General features: G+C 39.0%; 2 protein-coding genes across 2 annotated transcripts; one reads left to right on the top strand and one right to left on the bottom strand.

Annotated features, from left to right (window-relative positions):
* Window positions 1-2,723: 2,723 nt before the first annotated feature.
* Window positions 2,724-4,305, top strand: CCOAOMT1 (S-adenosyl-L-methionine-dependent methyltransferases superfamily protein). The gene is made up of 4 exons (XM_086591206.1): window positions 2,724-3,161; window positions 3,264-3,488; window positions 3,583-3,714; window positions 3,818-4,305. The coding sequence occupies exons 1-4, from the start codon at window positions 3,072-3,074 to the stop codon at window positions 4,109-4,111; spliced, it is 741 nt and encodes a 246-aa protein (XP_086447332.1). The 5' UTR covers window positions 2,724-3,071; the 3' UTR covers window positions 4,112-4,305.
* A 4,657-nt stretch (window positions 4,306-8,962) lies between these two features.
* LOC147519637 (uncharacterized) lies at window positions 8,963-9,891 on the bottom strand. The gene is made up of 3 exons (XM_086594157.1): window positions 9,856-9,891; window positions 9,613-9,771; window positions 8,963-9,529 (listed from the first exon to the last, which is right to left on the bottom strand). The coding sequence occupies exons 2-3, from the start codon at window positions 9,769-9,771 to the stop codon at window positions 8,963-8,965; spliced, it is 726 nt and encodes a 241-aa protein (XP_086450283.1). The 5' UTR covers window positions 9,856-9,891.
* Window positions 9,892-13,953: the final 4,062 nt, after the last annotated feature.

Below are 13,953 nucleotides of genomic sequence, written 5' to 3' on the forward strand. Positions count from 1 at the left end.
TCACGAGGTGTGATGGCCTGGAGTAGTACACAAGGACAATTTGGTTCACCAACCCAACTCTAGCATTTTGGCCTCAGATTTGTTGAACCGTGATAGTTGCTAAGTTGCTGTCAACATTAGCTGACCAATAAACTGAAGTTGAGGTGTTTCAGTGGGAGAGGGATAAAGCCATTCTTAAAACGTAAGCAGTGTCTCAGCCTCCAAATTGAATTAAGGGCAGATATTTTTATAGATATGATCTCCCTACCGTGAATAACATATCCATCAAATTTCAACTAATTTAAATATGTCTAGCTTAATCAAATATTATTATGAAATCAAAAAATTCTGGACTATTAGATAAATATTCAAAATTGAACATTAGTTTTCACAAAGTAGGACATATCCAAATATGATGAAATTTCGTGGACATATTATCCATTGTGAGAAGATCATATCTTCAAAAAATAGAAATTTAATTCAATGTGTAAGTTGATGGAGTAGTTTGAGAATGGTTCTATCCCTCTCTCTATATATATATATAAGTCAACAAGTTAAAGAACTTTTTACCAAAAAGAATAAAATTAAAGAACTCGATAAGTAAATGTAATGAATTATTGGTACAGTACAGGACTTCCAAATTTTTATTAATTGTTGATTTATTATAGCTTGGCGCTTGATTTATTTTGTATTGATTTGTAATGTGCTATCTTTTCACTAATGCAATCTGATTAATAGAGAAAACAGATTTATCGAGCAATAAAATCGTTATAGCTACCGCAGTGTTTGCAGTGCATATATTACCGCGAGAAAACATTTGCTTCCGAAATGAACATTGTTAAGAGGAGACGACATTCGATCTGGTGACTCACTTCACTGCCATATGTCATGTTGCACACTTATACTAAAAGCAAGTATAATGGTGGTGCTATATGGCCTAAACACCAAATGATCATTCTAATGGGACTGTTAGAAGAATCATAAATTTGGCTGGTGTGACTCAGTCAAATTTGTAATTTTGTTTAGCACCTGTTAAAAATAAATTTCGGAGACGGACGACACAATTTCTACTGTCCGCGCGCGGTATTGTTTAATTTTTATTTATTGTTCAACGAACAGGCGCACGTCACCCATTTTGTCACTATTCACTACACGATTAATAGTAGAATTTTTGTCGTCTGTCACTATTCACTGCACCGTTTATGTTCATTATTCATGTTTACTGTTTGCTTTTACAAAATACTAAAAAATGTCCATTGAAATGGTTTTTTATGTTTTGGCATGCCAAATTTAGCTGGCAAGCTAAAAATCCTATGTGGCACCCTTTTAGCACCTCTCCATTAGAAAGAACAAGTCCAACAGGGTTCTAAATATAGCTTGCAAACTAGGTGCCAAATAGGTGCCACATCACTATTTTAGCATTTATCCCACTCCTGGTATATTTGGCGTTGCAAGTCATTCCAATGCAAATTTTAAGTTTTAAGTGCTAAAACGATACATGCGACACAATTTCTACCATTGGTTTATTAGTATGTACTTTAAATGAGAAATTATGGCACAAATGACACAAAGTTTGCCATCCATTGGTAACTTAATGTTCAAACGGCACAGAGTTTGTCATCCATTCGCTACTTAAATAATATAAGCTGCCATGCAAGCTCTCAAATTTAGCTGAGTTTATTACACTAGGTTACCAACTAAATTTAGAGCTCGAATAGTAGCTTTAAGGCTAAGTCCAATGGTGCGGCAAAACACCAAATATCATGGACATTTTGATCCAATGGTGCGGCAAAACACCAAATATCATGGACATTTTGATCTAATGGTGCGTCAAAACGCTAACCCGCCAACGCTATCGGTATAAGTTTACTTATATATAGCGCCATTTTTAACGAGATAGCGTCAAGTCTACACGCCACTCAAAGTGGTGGGTAAAAGAAATCTAAACCACACGCCTTTGAGAATGGCGGCTGGAGAGTCCAAAAAAAAATATATTTTTTTAATTTTTTTTCCCCACACGCCTGTGGGAATGGCGGTTGGAGAGTCCAAAAAAAAAAATCCTACCCGCCATAAGCACGGGCGGTTAAGAGTCCTAAAAAAAAACAAAATTTTTTTTTTTTTTTTTCCACACGCCTGTGGGAATGGCGGTTGGAGAGTCCCAAAAAAAAAAAAAAAAAAAAAAAATCCTACCCGCCATAGGCACTGGCGGTTGAGAGTCCTAATTTTTTTTTTTTTTTTTTTTTTTTCTGTGGGAATGGCGGTTGGAGAGTCCAAAAAAAAATAATAATTCTATCCGCCATAGGCATTGGCAGTTGTGAAAATAACCATTGGAATTGGGTTGGGAAACGCTAAGCCACTAACTGTATACACTATGCTATTGTGGTTTGGCGGGATGGCGCACCAAACCATTGGACTTAGCCTAATGGAAATGTTTTTTTGTGGTTTGTGGTGCTATATCTATGCACTATATGATTGCCGAGTTTTTAGACACTCCCTCCCCACTATCGAGTAGTTATTTTTTTATTTCCTTATTTGCCCAATTTAGAAGAGTCTTCCACTCTTTCTCACTGAAATTAGAACAAATCCCTTTTTTATTTATAATTTATAAACCTCCCTCGAGTCATTGAAATTAAATAATTATCTCCCATTTAAAAAAAAAAAAAATTATAAGAACCCCCCTTATTTACTGAAGTTTTATAATTAGCCCTTAAAAGTTAAAACTACACTTCTTGAATCTATTGACTGAGGGAAACTAGGCAAAAACGAACCGATGCGTAGCACGGTTCAGCTTAGAAAGGGTTGGTGGGAAAGTGGAAAACTCAAAAAATCTAAGTACTTATTAGAGCTGGTCAGTGGGTCCTATTAAACAGACGCATGGCGAACGACGGGAGCTCATCAGCTCTCACCAACTCCCTTTCTCCCTTGGTGGGCTTACACTAGGAGTCTAGGACTCATCCCGTATACCAAGTTCACCTGCCACGCACCAAAACTTGTCCATAAATACCCACCTCATTCCTGCTTCTCAAATCAGGGGGTTGGCTTGCAAAACCTTATCTTCAATCTCTAACAAAAGGAAAAAGAGAAATATAGCCATGGCAACTAACCAGACTGAACAACCCCAAGCTTTGAGACATCAAGAAGTTGGTCACAAAAGTCTTTTGCAAAGTGATGCTCTTTATCAGGTATACTTTTTTAATGAATACCCCTTCAATCTTTACGTTCATTTATTTCTTAGATTTTCTGCCTTAATTAATCTTATACCGATTTGTATATATGTTTTGCAGTATATACTTGAGACTAGTGTTTACCCAAGAGAACCACAGGCCATGAAAGAGCTTCGTGAGATCACAGCAAACCACCCATGGAACCTTATGACTACTTCTGCTGATGAAGGACAGTTCTTAAGTATGCTTATTAAGCTTATTAATGCTAAGAACACCATGGAAATTGGTGTTTTCACTGGCTATTCTCTCCTTGCCACTGCTCTTGCTCTCCCTGAAGATGGAAAGGTAGTCATAAAATTCAAAATAACAAAATGGTATATTTAATATCAAAGAAAAATTTAGTATTTATTCTGTTTTTGGAAAAAAAATTCCTTTGCAGATTTTGGCAATGGATATAAACCGTGAGAACTATGAAATTGGTTTACCAGTAATTGAAAAAGCTGGAGTTGCTCATAAAATTGATTTCAGAGAAGGCCCTGCCTTACCTGTTTTAGATCAAATGGTTGAAGATGTAAGTTCCAAAACTCCATCAAATAATTAAAAACTTGAAGCACATTTTTTGGTCAAAATTGGTACTCAAGAAACTGTTTGTTAATATTTGGAATTATTTGCAGGGAAAGTATCATGGCACTTTCGATTTCATATTTGTTGATGCAGACAAAGACAACTACATTAATTACCACAAGAGATTGCTCGATTTAGTGAAAATTGGAGGATTGATTGGGTACGACAACACTCTATGGAATGGATCTGTTGTGGCCCCACCTGATGCACCAATGCGTAAGTACGTGAGATATTACAGAGACTTTGTTTTGGAGCTTAACAAGGCTTTAGCTGCTGATCCAAGGATTGAGATTTGCCAACTCCCCGTCGGTGATGGAATCACTCTTTGCCGCAGGATCAGCTAATCAATTTCCCCACCTTACCTACCCTTTCTTTCATGATTTTTTCTATTTTAATACTTTGTATTAAAGAATTATCCTTTCCTCTTTTTTTTTAATCCCAGTGCGTGTTTGGGTCCATATGTTATCGTTTTGGTGTAATAAACTTATAAAAGTGGAAAAAGGCATTGAATATACTAAAAGTGTGTGGACTTTTGTTATATGGTGATGGGCATTGTGCCTTGAGATGGACCTTTTGGGCACTTACGCAAGTGACAGTAACTGGAATCTATTATCACCAGCTTATATGTGACGCAAACATCACCTAATTATGAAAGTTTGTTAACGTGGTTGCATCGCCTAGATTGAGTATGGATTGCAAATCACGATTCTGCATTTGAACTTTGAAGCATTGATTTCTAAGAAAAGGCAGTATAGCCACACCATAAAGGCATATAAATGATCTGCTTAGTTGTTGGCGTTCTCCTTAAGAAAAGGGCAATTTGGATGTCAAAAGCAAAGCAAAAAAAAGTCCACTTCAGATATTATCTAGGCCTATAGTTACCACCGCCATTTATGGGGATGTCAAAGATCAGTATAAATCATACACAATCAGCTGGTAGACTTGTATCATACAACAGAGTTTGGAGACAGCTAATCAATAACCTAGAATTGAGCCGGCGCTCATTGGAGCACCGCCTCACGGTGGCATGCATACCACCATCTCCTTTGGGAACCCATTCCACCGCCCTAGTGGCACCTCTATCTACTCTTCTTCTACAGCGAAATCCCCCTCCCCCCCCCCCCTCCCCCCAAATAATAATAATACGGTAAATCTAGAGTGCGCAGGAGAGAGAAAGTGAGGCTGAATCTGGGCCACTCCCACACAGAGGTGAGGGTGTATTTCAACAAAGAAGTACTGATCCAAAGGCACTCATTCCTGCGTACCCATACATCATGCGCACTAAAGACATGCTCATAATAATAATATATATATTTGTTTCTTTCTGCTGGGTGAGAAACCCAAAGGCGATCCTTGAGCAATTGAGCTACACTCTCCCGACTTGCACAAACTATCGGAGTCGAGCCCAAACTACCCTTTTGCTCTCTCGAGCAGTTGAGAACTGCCATGCGTGTCGTCGTCGCCATTGAACGTTGAAGATCTGACCACCCTTTTATAGGGTTGGTCATCGAGCTACCCGAGTCGAGTTTTGCTATACTCGAGCTAAACTCGCACATGTAGAAGCTCAACTCGAACTCGAACTCGAACTCGCATTCGAGCTTAATATTTCAACAAAACTTCGCCTAGTTATACTAATAGCTCGAAAGGCCCTCATTCGTTTTACATTCGAGCTCGAGCTCAGTTCGAACTCGAAGTTCAGTTTTATGCTTCGTTTGAACTCGAACTCAAGCTCAAACTCGAAAAAAAATATATATAAAACATTAAAACTAGTATAAATTTAAATTATAGTTGGGTATAAAGTATAAAATGGGTGATAAATTATAAATTATAGGCGTATGGGCTTATAAAGCGAAAGTAGCTCATGAGCTACTCCTCGACTTCGACAAAGTAGCTCACGAGTTGAGCTACTTCGAACTCGAACTTCGAACTTCGAACTACTCGATATCTAGAATGAGCTTTAAATTAGAAGCTCGACTCATACTTTTGTGCTTAACGAGTTTGAGTCGAGCCTATTTAACCCGAGCTCGAAGTTACTCCACTTAATAGCTCGACTCGATGACCAAATTTCTACCCTTTTATCTTTGTTAGCCTGTTACCTCTTTTCTTTCTACCTTTACTTTACTACTACAAGCAGGAGGAGGAAAACCCATATTTTGTTGAACACCCATTTCTGCTGGAGTAATTTAGTATCACAGCCCCCACCATACTTTTTTTTTCACTTTGTGGCAAATATTGACACAACTAAGAAACTTGTTGATCACCTTTTGGAATTAGAGATTATCCCACCCCGAAGGCTTTCTTTGAGTGGCAGCACCTAATCTCAAAGTCAAGATCTTTATTACTTTTGAAGGATAGGCTTTTGAAGGATACATTGCAGTTCTTGTTAAAAACAATCCTCTTGGGACTGAATGGCTATGTACCTTCGTCTACGGCCATCCAGACCACTCTCATCGATTAGAACTTTGGAACTATTTCACTGACCTTGCTACAAATCACTCCTCCCCTTGGCTCATTGTCTGGGATCTAAACGAAACCACTTGTCAAGAGGAACAATATGGGGGTAACCCCTTCCGTGTCACTCAAGCTTCCCACTTCATTGATTTCATGTTTGCAGCATATTTTGTTGACCTGGGATATGAAGGAGTCCATTTCACTTGGAGTAATAAAAGATTTAAACGTAATGAAGCTAATCTCATAAAAAAACGCTTAGACAGAGCCATTGCGAACTCAGATTGGAGAACGCTCTTTCCGAATGCTAGAACAATGAACTTGCCAATCATCAGATCTGACCATGCATGGGCCTATGGTGGTTTATGTCACACCGCCTCAAGCCCGTATACCGAAACAATTTCATTTCAGTCTATGTGGACAAATGAGCCGGAGTGCAAGAATGTGATATCCAAAGCTTGCAATACCGATTCCCAGGGCTCACAACCTTACCGTTTCTATAGTAAACTAAAAAGAGTTAAAAGAGATCTAAACAAATGAAATAGAGATGTTTTTTGGAATATCCATTTTTGAATAAAAAACATCTGTGAGGAGATCAGAAAGTGCTAACTGAACCCTAATTCGGACCCTGTTAGGAATATACAACTTAATTGTACTTACTCTTTACCAATTGCCAAACTATACAAACATTTTGTCTTGTAAGTGTCTTGTACTTCTTAATTAAATCCGAGCCTAGTGTAGATACACTATATCCTTAAGATAGATTTTTCCCCTCACGGTGCTTGAAGGTTGATGGGAAACTGTCTCCCAAGATATAACGGATTTCCTTCTATAGAAAGCTAGCACTTCAATTCTATAGAATCAGCGAACACAACATAGTATTTGACTAAGAACAGGGGGAGAAGAGAAATATCAGAACTCTGTGTGATCTGGTGTCCCTTTCTCTCCAAATTCATCCACTATTTATAGGTGAGTGGTGCCTCTTTGAAACAACATAGTGACTCTTGGGAAAAAATAAGCAACTCTTTGAAAAGTCACATGTTTCGAAAAGACACACCATTTCGGTATAAAGCACTGTTTCAAACTGTTTCGACCCCCACCTACGTGGCAAACGTCCATTAGTAGGGGTCTCTATTTTATTCATTTAATCAACAGGGCTAAAGCCCGATTTAATATCATGGATCAATGTCAGTGCCCATTAACTCATGTGTCTAAAGGCTGAACCTTAGCCACATGGCTTGCCACTAATGTACGTTGATTTATGTCCAGATTCATTTCTTATCAAAGAGATAGTTATCAGTTGATAGTTATACTCTATCACAATTACTCAAGATACAAGATTACTTGAGCTACAAGGACTCTCTACTCTATTGATATAAATACCAAACCATTTTTCATAAGGAACTACGTGGAAACTTGATCCCTAGAGAATAGATCTTGGGTACGTAGGCAGCCATTATTTGGTTCAGTTTCATCTCCCCCAACATCAAAATCCTCTGTTTATTAGTGCGTTCATCACCATTGCTCTCGTTGTGTTGAAGCAGTTTACTGCCGAAACATAATTGGCGCCGTCTGTGGGGAAAAAGAATTCATTATCACGTGAAACAATCAAGATGGTAAGCACGAGAAGTAGACCAAATAGTCAACATATTCCTCCTGCTAATAGGAATTGCAACCCTCGAAATTCAAATCGGCCAATGCAAGAACCGTTGAACAATCAAGTTGCTCCTAGTGGTAAGATCAATTCTCAACATCCAACCGTAGCAGCGCCACCGCCACCACCACCGCCTCCGCTACCGCCACTCCTAATACGGTTGAGCGTGAGTTACGACGAGTCATGGGGCGCTCTAAGGGACTACAACAGCTTATTAAGTATCAAGCTGACATGAAACGGAACTACGACAAGAAGATCCGTCCTAAGTCTTTTGTTCTCGAAGAATGGGTTCTCTGTAGAAACCCAAAGCTTATAGAATCGGGGAAAGTTTGGAGAAAATTGGCAAGGACCTTACATCATAGATCGCCCAAAGATCTAAGGGGTCATATTTCCTCCGTACTATTTCTGGAAGAATGATAGAGAAGCCATGGAATGCTTACCACCTTCGCAAGTTTTACCGTTAGGAAATTTTTTGCATTTTTACATTACTCCATCAATAACAAATCTATCCATCTATGTAGTTCGTTCCATTTTATCCATCAATAAAGACATTCAACTTCCATTCTCTTAGTTTGATTGTCATTTTACATTACTCTATTCTTCTGTACTTTTACTTTCATCAATATCATTCATTAACAGAACGGGCATCCATATTATGCCTTTTTCGGTCAAAGTAAGTCGCATTCATGCCTACTTGACGGAAATCCGAGTCAATAAGATGGTTATTCTTGCTCGGAACAATTATTGCAATACTCCCAAATTACAATGTCCGTGCAAATTCCACTACTAAGGCAACGGCGTTGTGTTTTAGTTTGGTCACAGTGCACGGGTGACGACTTTGCACCTTTGACAACTCCAACAGTTGTCAAGCCGTGATTCACGTTCGGTACAAATATCTTCTCCAATGGTTCTATATTGGGAGGTTTTTCTCTCTACATGGGGGCGTCTCGTTCTTTTACATTCATAAATCAACAACACTAAGTTTTATACAGGTATGTTATCTGACATCACAATGATATTCAATAGCCAACACATACTTTATTTTTATTTTCATAAAAAGAATTTTTATCTCTACGGTATTACATACTCATAATCACATGATCATAGGTTTGGGAAAATCTAATGGTTCCTTCCCAACTTTTCGCATATACAACTCGTACAAATCTTTGTAATTCATCTTCTCACGTTCTAGTTCATCTCCCGTTTCTATTAAAGTCTCTGTCAATTCTCTTACGGACGATTCACAGTGTGCCATTTGCACGTGATCTTGGCCGAGCCGCTCGTTTAAATCTGTCATTCGCTTGTTATTTTTCTCTACCTCTTTTTGCGCACGTTTAAGTTCCTGATCTTTGGTCGCCACGAGTGACTTCAATTCTATCACATCTGCTTTTAAGTGTTTGTGTTCCTCCATTATCTCACAGGCTTTCCCGAATTCTTCGTACGATCTCTCCTCTGCTTCTTCCGTCCGCTCGGTTAAGTTTTTGTTTTCGTCTTTTAACTCTCTGATGGTTCCGCTTAACGCTTTGTTTGACTCTTCCAATTTTTGGTTGAGTATCTTCACTTTCTCTATTTCTTCTAAGGCATTGACTTCATTCGGAACGATATTTTTCTTCGCGACTTTTTCATGAATTGCTTTGGCTCGTACTACCGCCGTTTTAACCTGCGGCAAAAAATATCTGATTTCATCAATCTTTCAGACTTAAACACAAATTGCAATAACTGATAAAAAAAATACTATCATACCTGGTTCATACTATCGAAAATCATTGACACTGCTCTGTCATATTCTCCGATGTTCTCCGTATTCTGGTCACAGTTTTGATATTTTTCGAGCCCTTCCATTGGCGTAGTCCCGGGCGACCCCGTCACTTCGTCTTCCAAACTTGACAATCTCTGCTTCATCTACCAATTTCATCGGATTAGTGTTGGACACAAATATTTTTTTTACCGTCATAACGCAATAGTAGAATTCAACGATCAACTTACTGTTAACAGATTCTGTGGTTTTCCTCCATGACTAGTAGTACCATCGACCGATTTTGCCGCTCTTTGGTTTTTTCTTCCTCGCCAGATTTTGTTTTGCCGTTTCTTTTCTTTCACCGACTTTGTGTTCTTCGCTGCACTATCTTTTGTAGGTATCACTGTTTCGTTCTTTTCCCCGCCATTCTTTTCCTGTATATAACAAACCAGAACGAGATATTACATCTCACCACACTTTTACATTTATATGTTTTCTACGGTACATACATTTTCCTCTTGATGTTGCGTATGTATTATCTTTCGTGCGGAATGTTTTGTGCATTGTAGTCTCGGCCCCTCGAGGCATCATACATTGTAACGTTGGTTTTTCTCTTGATCTCCGTTAACCGTTTTCTTGTGGCACATCCCTTTTGTACAATTCACTTTTTTGCTTGGCAAACTCAAAGACTAGTTCTCGCTGTGTTAACTCCGTTCCATCTTCTTTTTCACTATCGCTATCGCTGCCAAATATTGCATTTCTGAGACTCTTACTCTTCTTCGCCATTTCACTATGTGTCTCCTTAGACCTAGCGGGCCGTTGTTCGATACCCCCATAGTGTCGGAAATCAACGATATCATCAAAGTAGCTAAGATCTACCAATCTTTCGTCCGAGCATTCATGAAAGAAGAAACGAAGATTGTTCTCCACTTCCTTGTCCAATTCAATATCTGGTAGTGTACTCGCGTTTTCTGTTAGACACAAAAATAACTCGTGTTAGTCAACAGTTTACTCATAGTACTATTTTCAATACTTATGTTTTGGCTTACATCGAAATTTGTTCGGCACTTTAAACTCTGTCGGATTTCACCTCCCTCGCAAGCGGTACAGAAATCTATCCCATCCGGTGTATACTTTTGGAAACCCTTTAAAACTTCTGTTTGAATCCTTGAATTCAACTTCAAATTTTATGTATCCTTTTCGTCAAGATGGCTTTTCGGTCAGATCAACGCGAAGATTTCCGGAGCCCGAACCAACCGTTAAATTCATTTTGTAAACGGTGCGCTCTCGTAAAGATTAGCCAAAAGATATTGGTAAGTTGTCCCGGTGCAATTTGCCACCACTCCAATAATTGCGCTTATTTCTTTGCTTCAAGCGGAATGCGTTCCGCAATTTAATTGTGTGTAAGCCATTACTACTTCATCTTCTTCGACTTTCGTTTCAAATTCGTACACTTCATCCATCTCAAATTTCTCGAGTCCTAGTATTTTCTGTATTTCCTTAAGCGACCATCGACGCGGTTCTAGATAATCGCAGTATCTTATATCGTCACCTTCTTTCCACCTCACCAAGTCTGCGATCGTCATCGAGTTTTCTTCTCGAGTATTTTTTTTTTTTCCCTTTATAGTACGGTAGTTTCTACCTGAAAAAAAGCAAATAAAACCGGGTCAGATAGGTCAAAAATCGGGTCAGAAAGCTCAATAACCGGGTTCACTTGGCCAGATTAATGTAACACAGGTACGGTGCCCCTCCTTTGCTGGTGTTGCACCGTATCTTGTGGGTTATTTCATTTTTCCGCATGCACTGTACCAGGTTGTTAAGTGCGGTTATGATGCCCCCTTTACTAGAGATGCACCATATCGTGTTTAAAGTTTCCTTTTTGAAACCGCCAGCGCTTCTTCTTCCACTTCGTCTGTTTTCACTTCCAGAACTTCAACATAATTATAAACGGCACGATATCAACAACTCAAGGTTTACACTGTTGCATCACGCCATAAAAGTAATAGGTGGGAGAACCAACTTCAGCGCACTACATCGTTTCTTCTTCTCCAGCGGAAACAACGAACATATCTCGTTTTCATGCTTGCTGCTGCTGGATATGACCCAAGAAATCAGCACCACCGCGTCAGCGCGCGATCAGGCTCATACCACCCAGTTCAACAGTCCAACGCCCATGCAAAAAAAAAAAACAAAACAAACCACAGAACACAGAACACAAAACAGCATACCACGCACGGGATGCTTACCGCGATCACAGTACGGACGATCCTTTTTTCGTCTTCAACACCGACAACGTCACAGTACGGACGATCGATCACTCTCACTTTGGTTTGCTTGTCTTTTCTTCTCGGTTAACACTGCTACCTCGATCACACGTATCTCTCTCTGAGGTTTGGGGTTTGTGGTACGTAGGGGTACAGTACTAACCATCGGTTTTTATAGTTTCTTTTCCGAAACTTGCGTGGTCCAGTGTCTGAGTCCTTTTGTAAGTCTACTATATAAACCGACTTAAGGTGTATAACTAACCTTTATCCAATCCGGATAGAAACTATGAGTCCTAGTTTAGGTGGTATTTTCACCTGCACCTATTCTCGTTATTTCGGACATATATCGAATTCCACTTATTTCGTTCACAGTAATTCGCCAATTTATGTCCGTTCCGTCGGATAATTCGCGGATTTTTCCTACATTTAATTTTCAACGGTATAATCCGAGTATCGCTATTCCGTTGGCACGTTTCATCGCATTCAAATTTCGCGTTATCACGTGACGCGTTCGGTACATTTTCGCCAATCAATTTCTTTTGCAATTTTATTTATGTGCATCTTTTATTTTATTTTTTACATTTTTCGGCCATCTTTTTCTTTTAACTACGCCATTGCGCCCCGCCTACATTTATTTGACATTATTTCGCTTCCGCTTAATTCACGATTTTTCCCGATTGTACATTTTTCTTATCGCTTACGCTCACACGACACTTTGTTATACACTCCGCTTTACTCTTTTTATTATTTCACGTTTTCCGTGATTTATCTTCTCTTCTTTGCCATGCGAACTTTGTTCACCGACAAAGAGGGCGGTGTTCGACCCCCACCTACGTGGCAAACGTCCATTAGTAGGGGTCTCTATTTTATTCATTTAATCAACAGGGCTAAAGCCCAATTCGCAATATCATGGATCAATGTACAGGCCTATTAACTCATGTGTCTAAGGTTGAACCTTAGCCACATGGCTTGCCACTAATATACGTTGATTTATGTCCAGATTCATTTCTTATCAAAGAGATAGTTATCGGTTGACAGGTTATACTTTCTATCACAATTACTCAAGATACAAGATTACTTCGAGCTACAAGGACTCTCTACTCTACCTCTATAAATATCAAACTATTTTTCATAAGGAACCACGTGGAAACTTGATCCCTAGAGAATAGATCTTGGGGTGCGTAGGCGACCATTATTTGGTTTAGTTTCATCTCCCCCAACATCAAAATCCTCTGTTTCTTAGTGCGTTCGTCACCATTGCTCTCGTTGTGTTGAAGCAGTTTATTGCCGAAACACAAACCAGTGCCTATTTCAAAAGGTCACACCTTTTCGGTATGATGCACTGTTTTGAACCAGTGCACATTTCGAAAGGTCGCACATTTTCGGCATAATACACTATTTCGAACCAGTGCACCCTTTCGAAAAGGTTTTTCTTAGTTTACGTACTGTTTCTTTTCAGAAACCCATTTCATATCAATATGGGATAACTTGGGAGACAAATTACTTATTCATATCTCAAATGGATTTGAGCAAATCATTTTTCTAACAGACCCTACATACGAGCGAAACCTGATGGAGGACCTTAATCAAGCCATCCAACCTGAATAAAAACTCTGGAAGGATAAATCTAGAGATAGAATGCTACACTGTGATGGGACAAACTCACGTTATTTTAACCTATCGACTGTTGTCAGAAGGAATCACATTGAGATTAACAAGATCAGGAAAACTAATGGCACATGGGTAGAGGAGCGCAAGACAATTGATAAAACCATTGAGGAGCACTTCAAAAATCTTTTCACTTCATCTAACTTGGCTACCAAAATCAGTGATCTAAATGTTTTTGAATCTATTGTCGCAACCAAGGAAAATCAATAACTCACTAAAGAAGTTACTCTGGATGAAATAAAATAAACACTTTTCTCCATGGACCCACACAAAACCCTTGGCCTTAATGGTTTCACTCCACTCTTTTACCATGAGTATTGGGACATAATACACCTCGATCTCCTAAACACTGTTAAGAGCTTCATGAACTCTGACCACCTTTTGACTGATTTGAATCATACAAATATCACCCTC

This window comes from Coptis chinensis, chromosome 2, assembly GCF_015680905.1.
Source record: "Coptis chinensis isolate HL-2020 chromosome 2, ASM1568090v1, whole genome shotgun sequence".
Lineage (NCBI taxonomy): Eukaryota > Viridiplantae > Streptophyta > Magnoliopsida > Ranunculales > Ranunculaceae > Coptis > Coptis chinensis.

Excerpts from the sequence above, each read along its gene's own strand:
- CCOAOMT1 (XM_086591206.1), top strand. The coding sequence starts at position 3,072 with ATGGCAACTAACCAGACTGAACAACCCCAAGCTTTGAGACATCAAGAA. Across the intron at positions 3,162-3,263 it reads AAAGTGATGCTCTTTATCAG|TATATACTTGAGACTAGTGT; the intron begins GTATACTTTTTT and ends TATGTTTTGCAG. Across the intron at positions 3,715-3,817 it reads TAGATCAAATGGTTGAAGAT|GGAAAGTATCATGGCACTTT; the intron begins GTAAGTTCCAAA and ends AATTATTTGCAG.
- LOC147519637 (XM_086594157.1), bottom strand. The coding sequence starts at position 9,771 with ATGAAGCAGAGATTGTCAAGTTTGGAAGACGAAGTGACGGGGTCGCCC. Across the intron at positions 9,530-9,612 it reads TTTTCGATAGTATGAACCAG|GTTAAAACGGCGGTAGTACG; the intron begins GTATGATAGTAT and ends TTTTTGCCGCAG.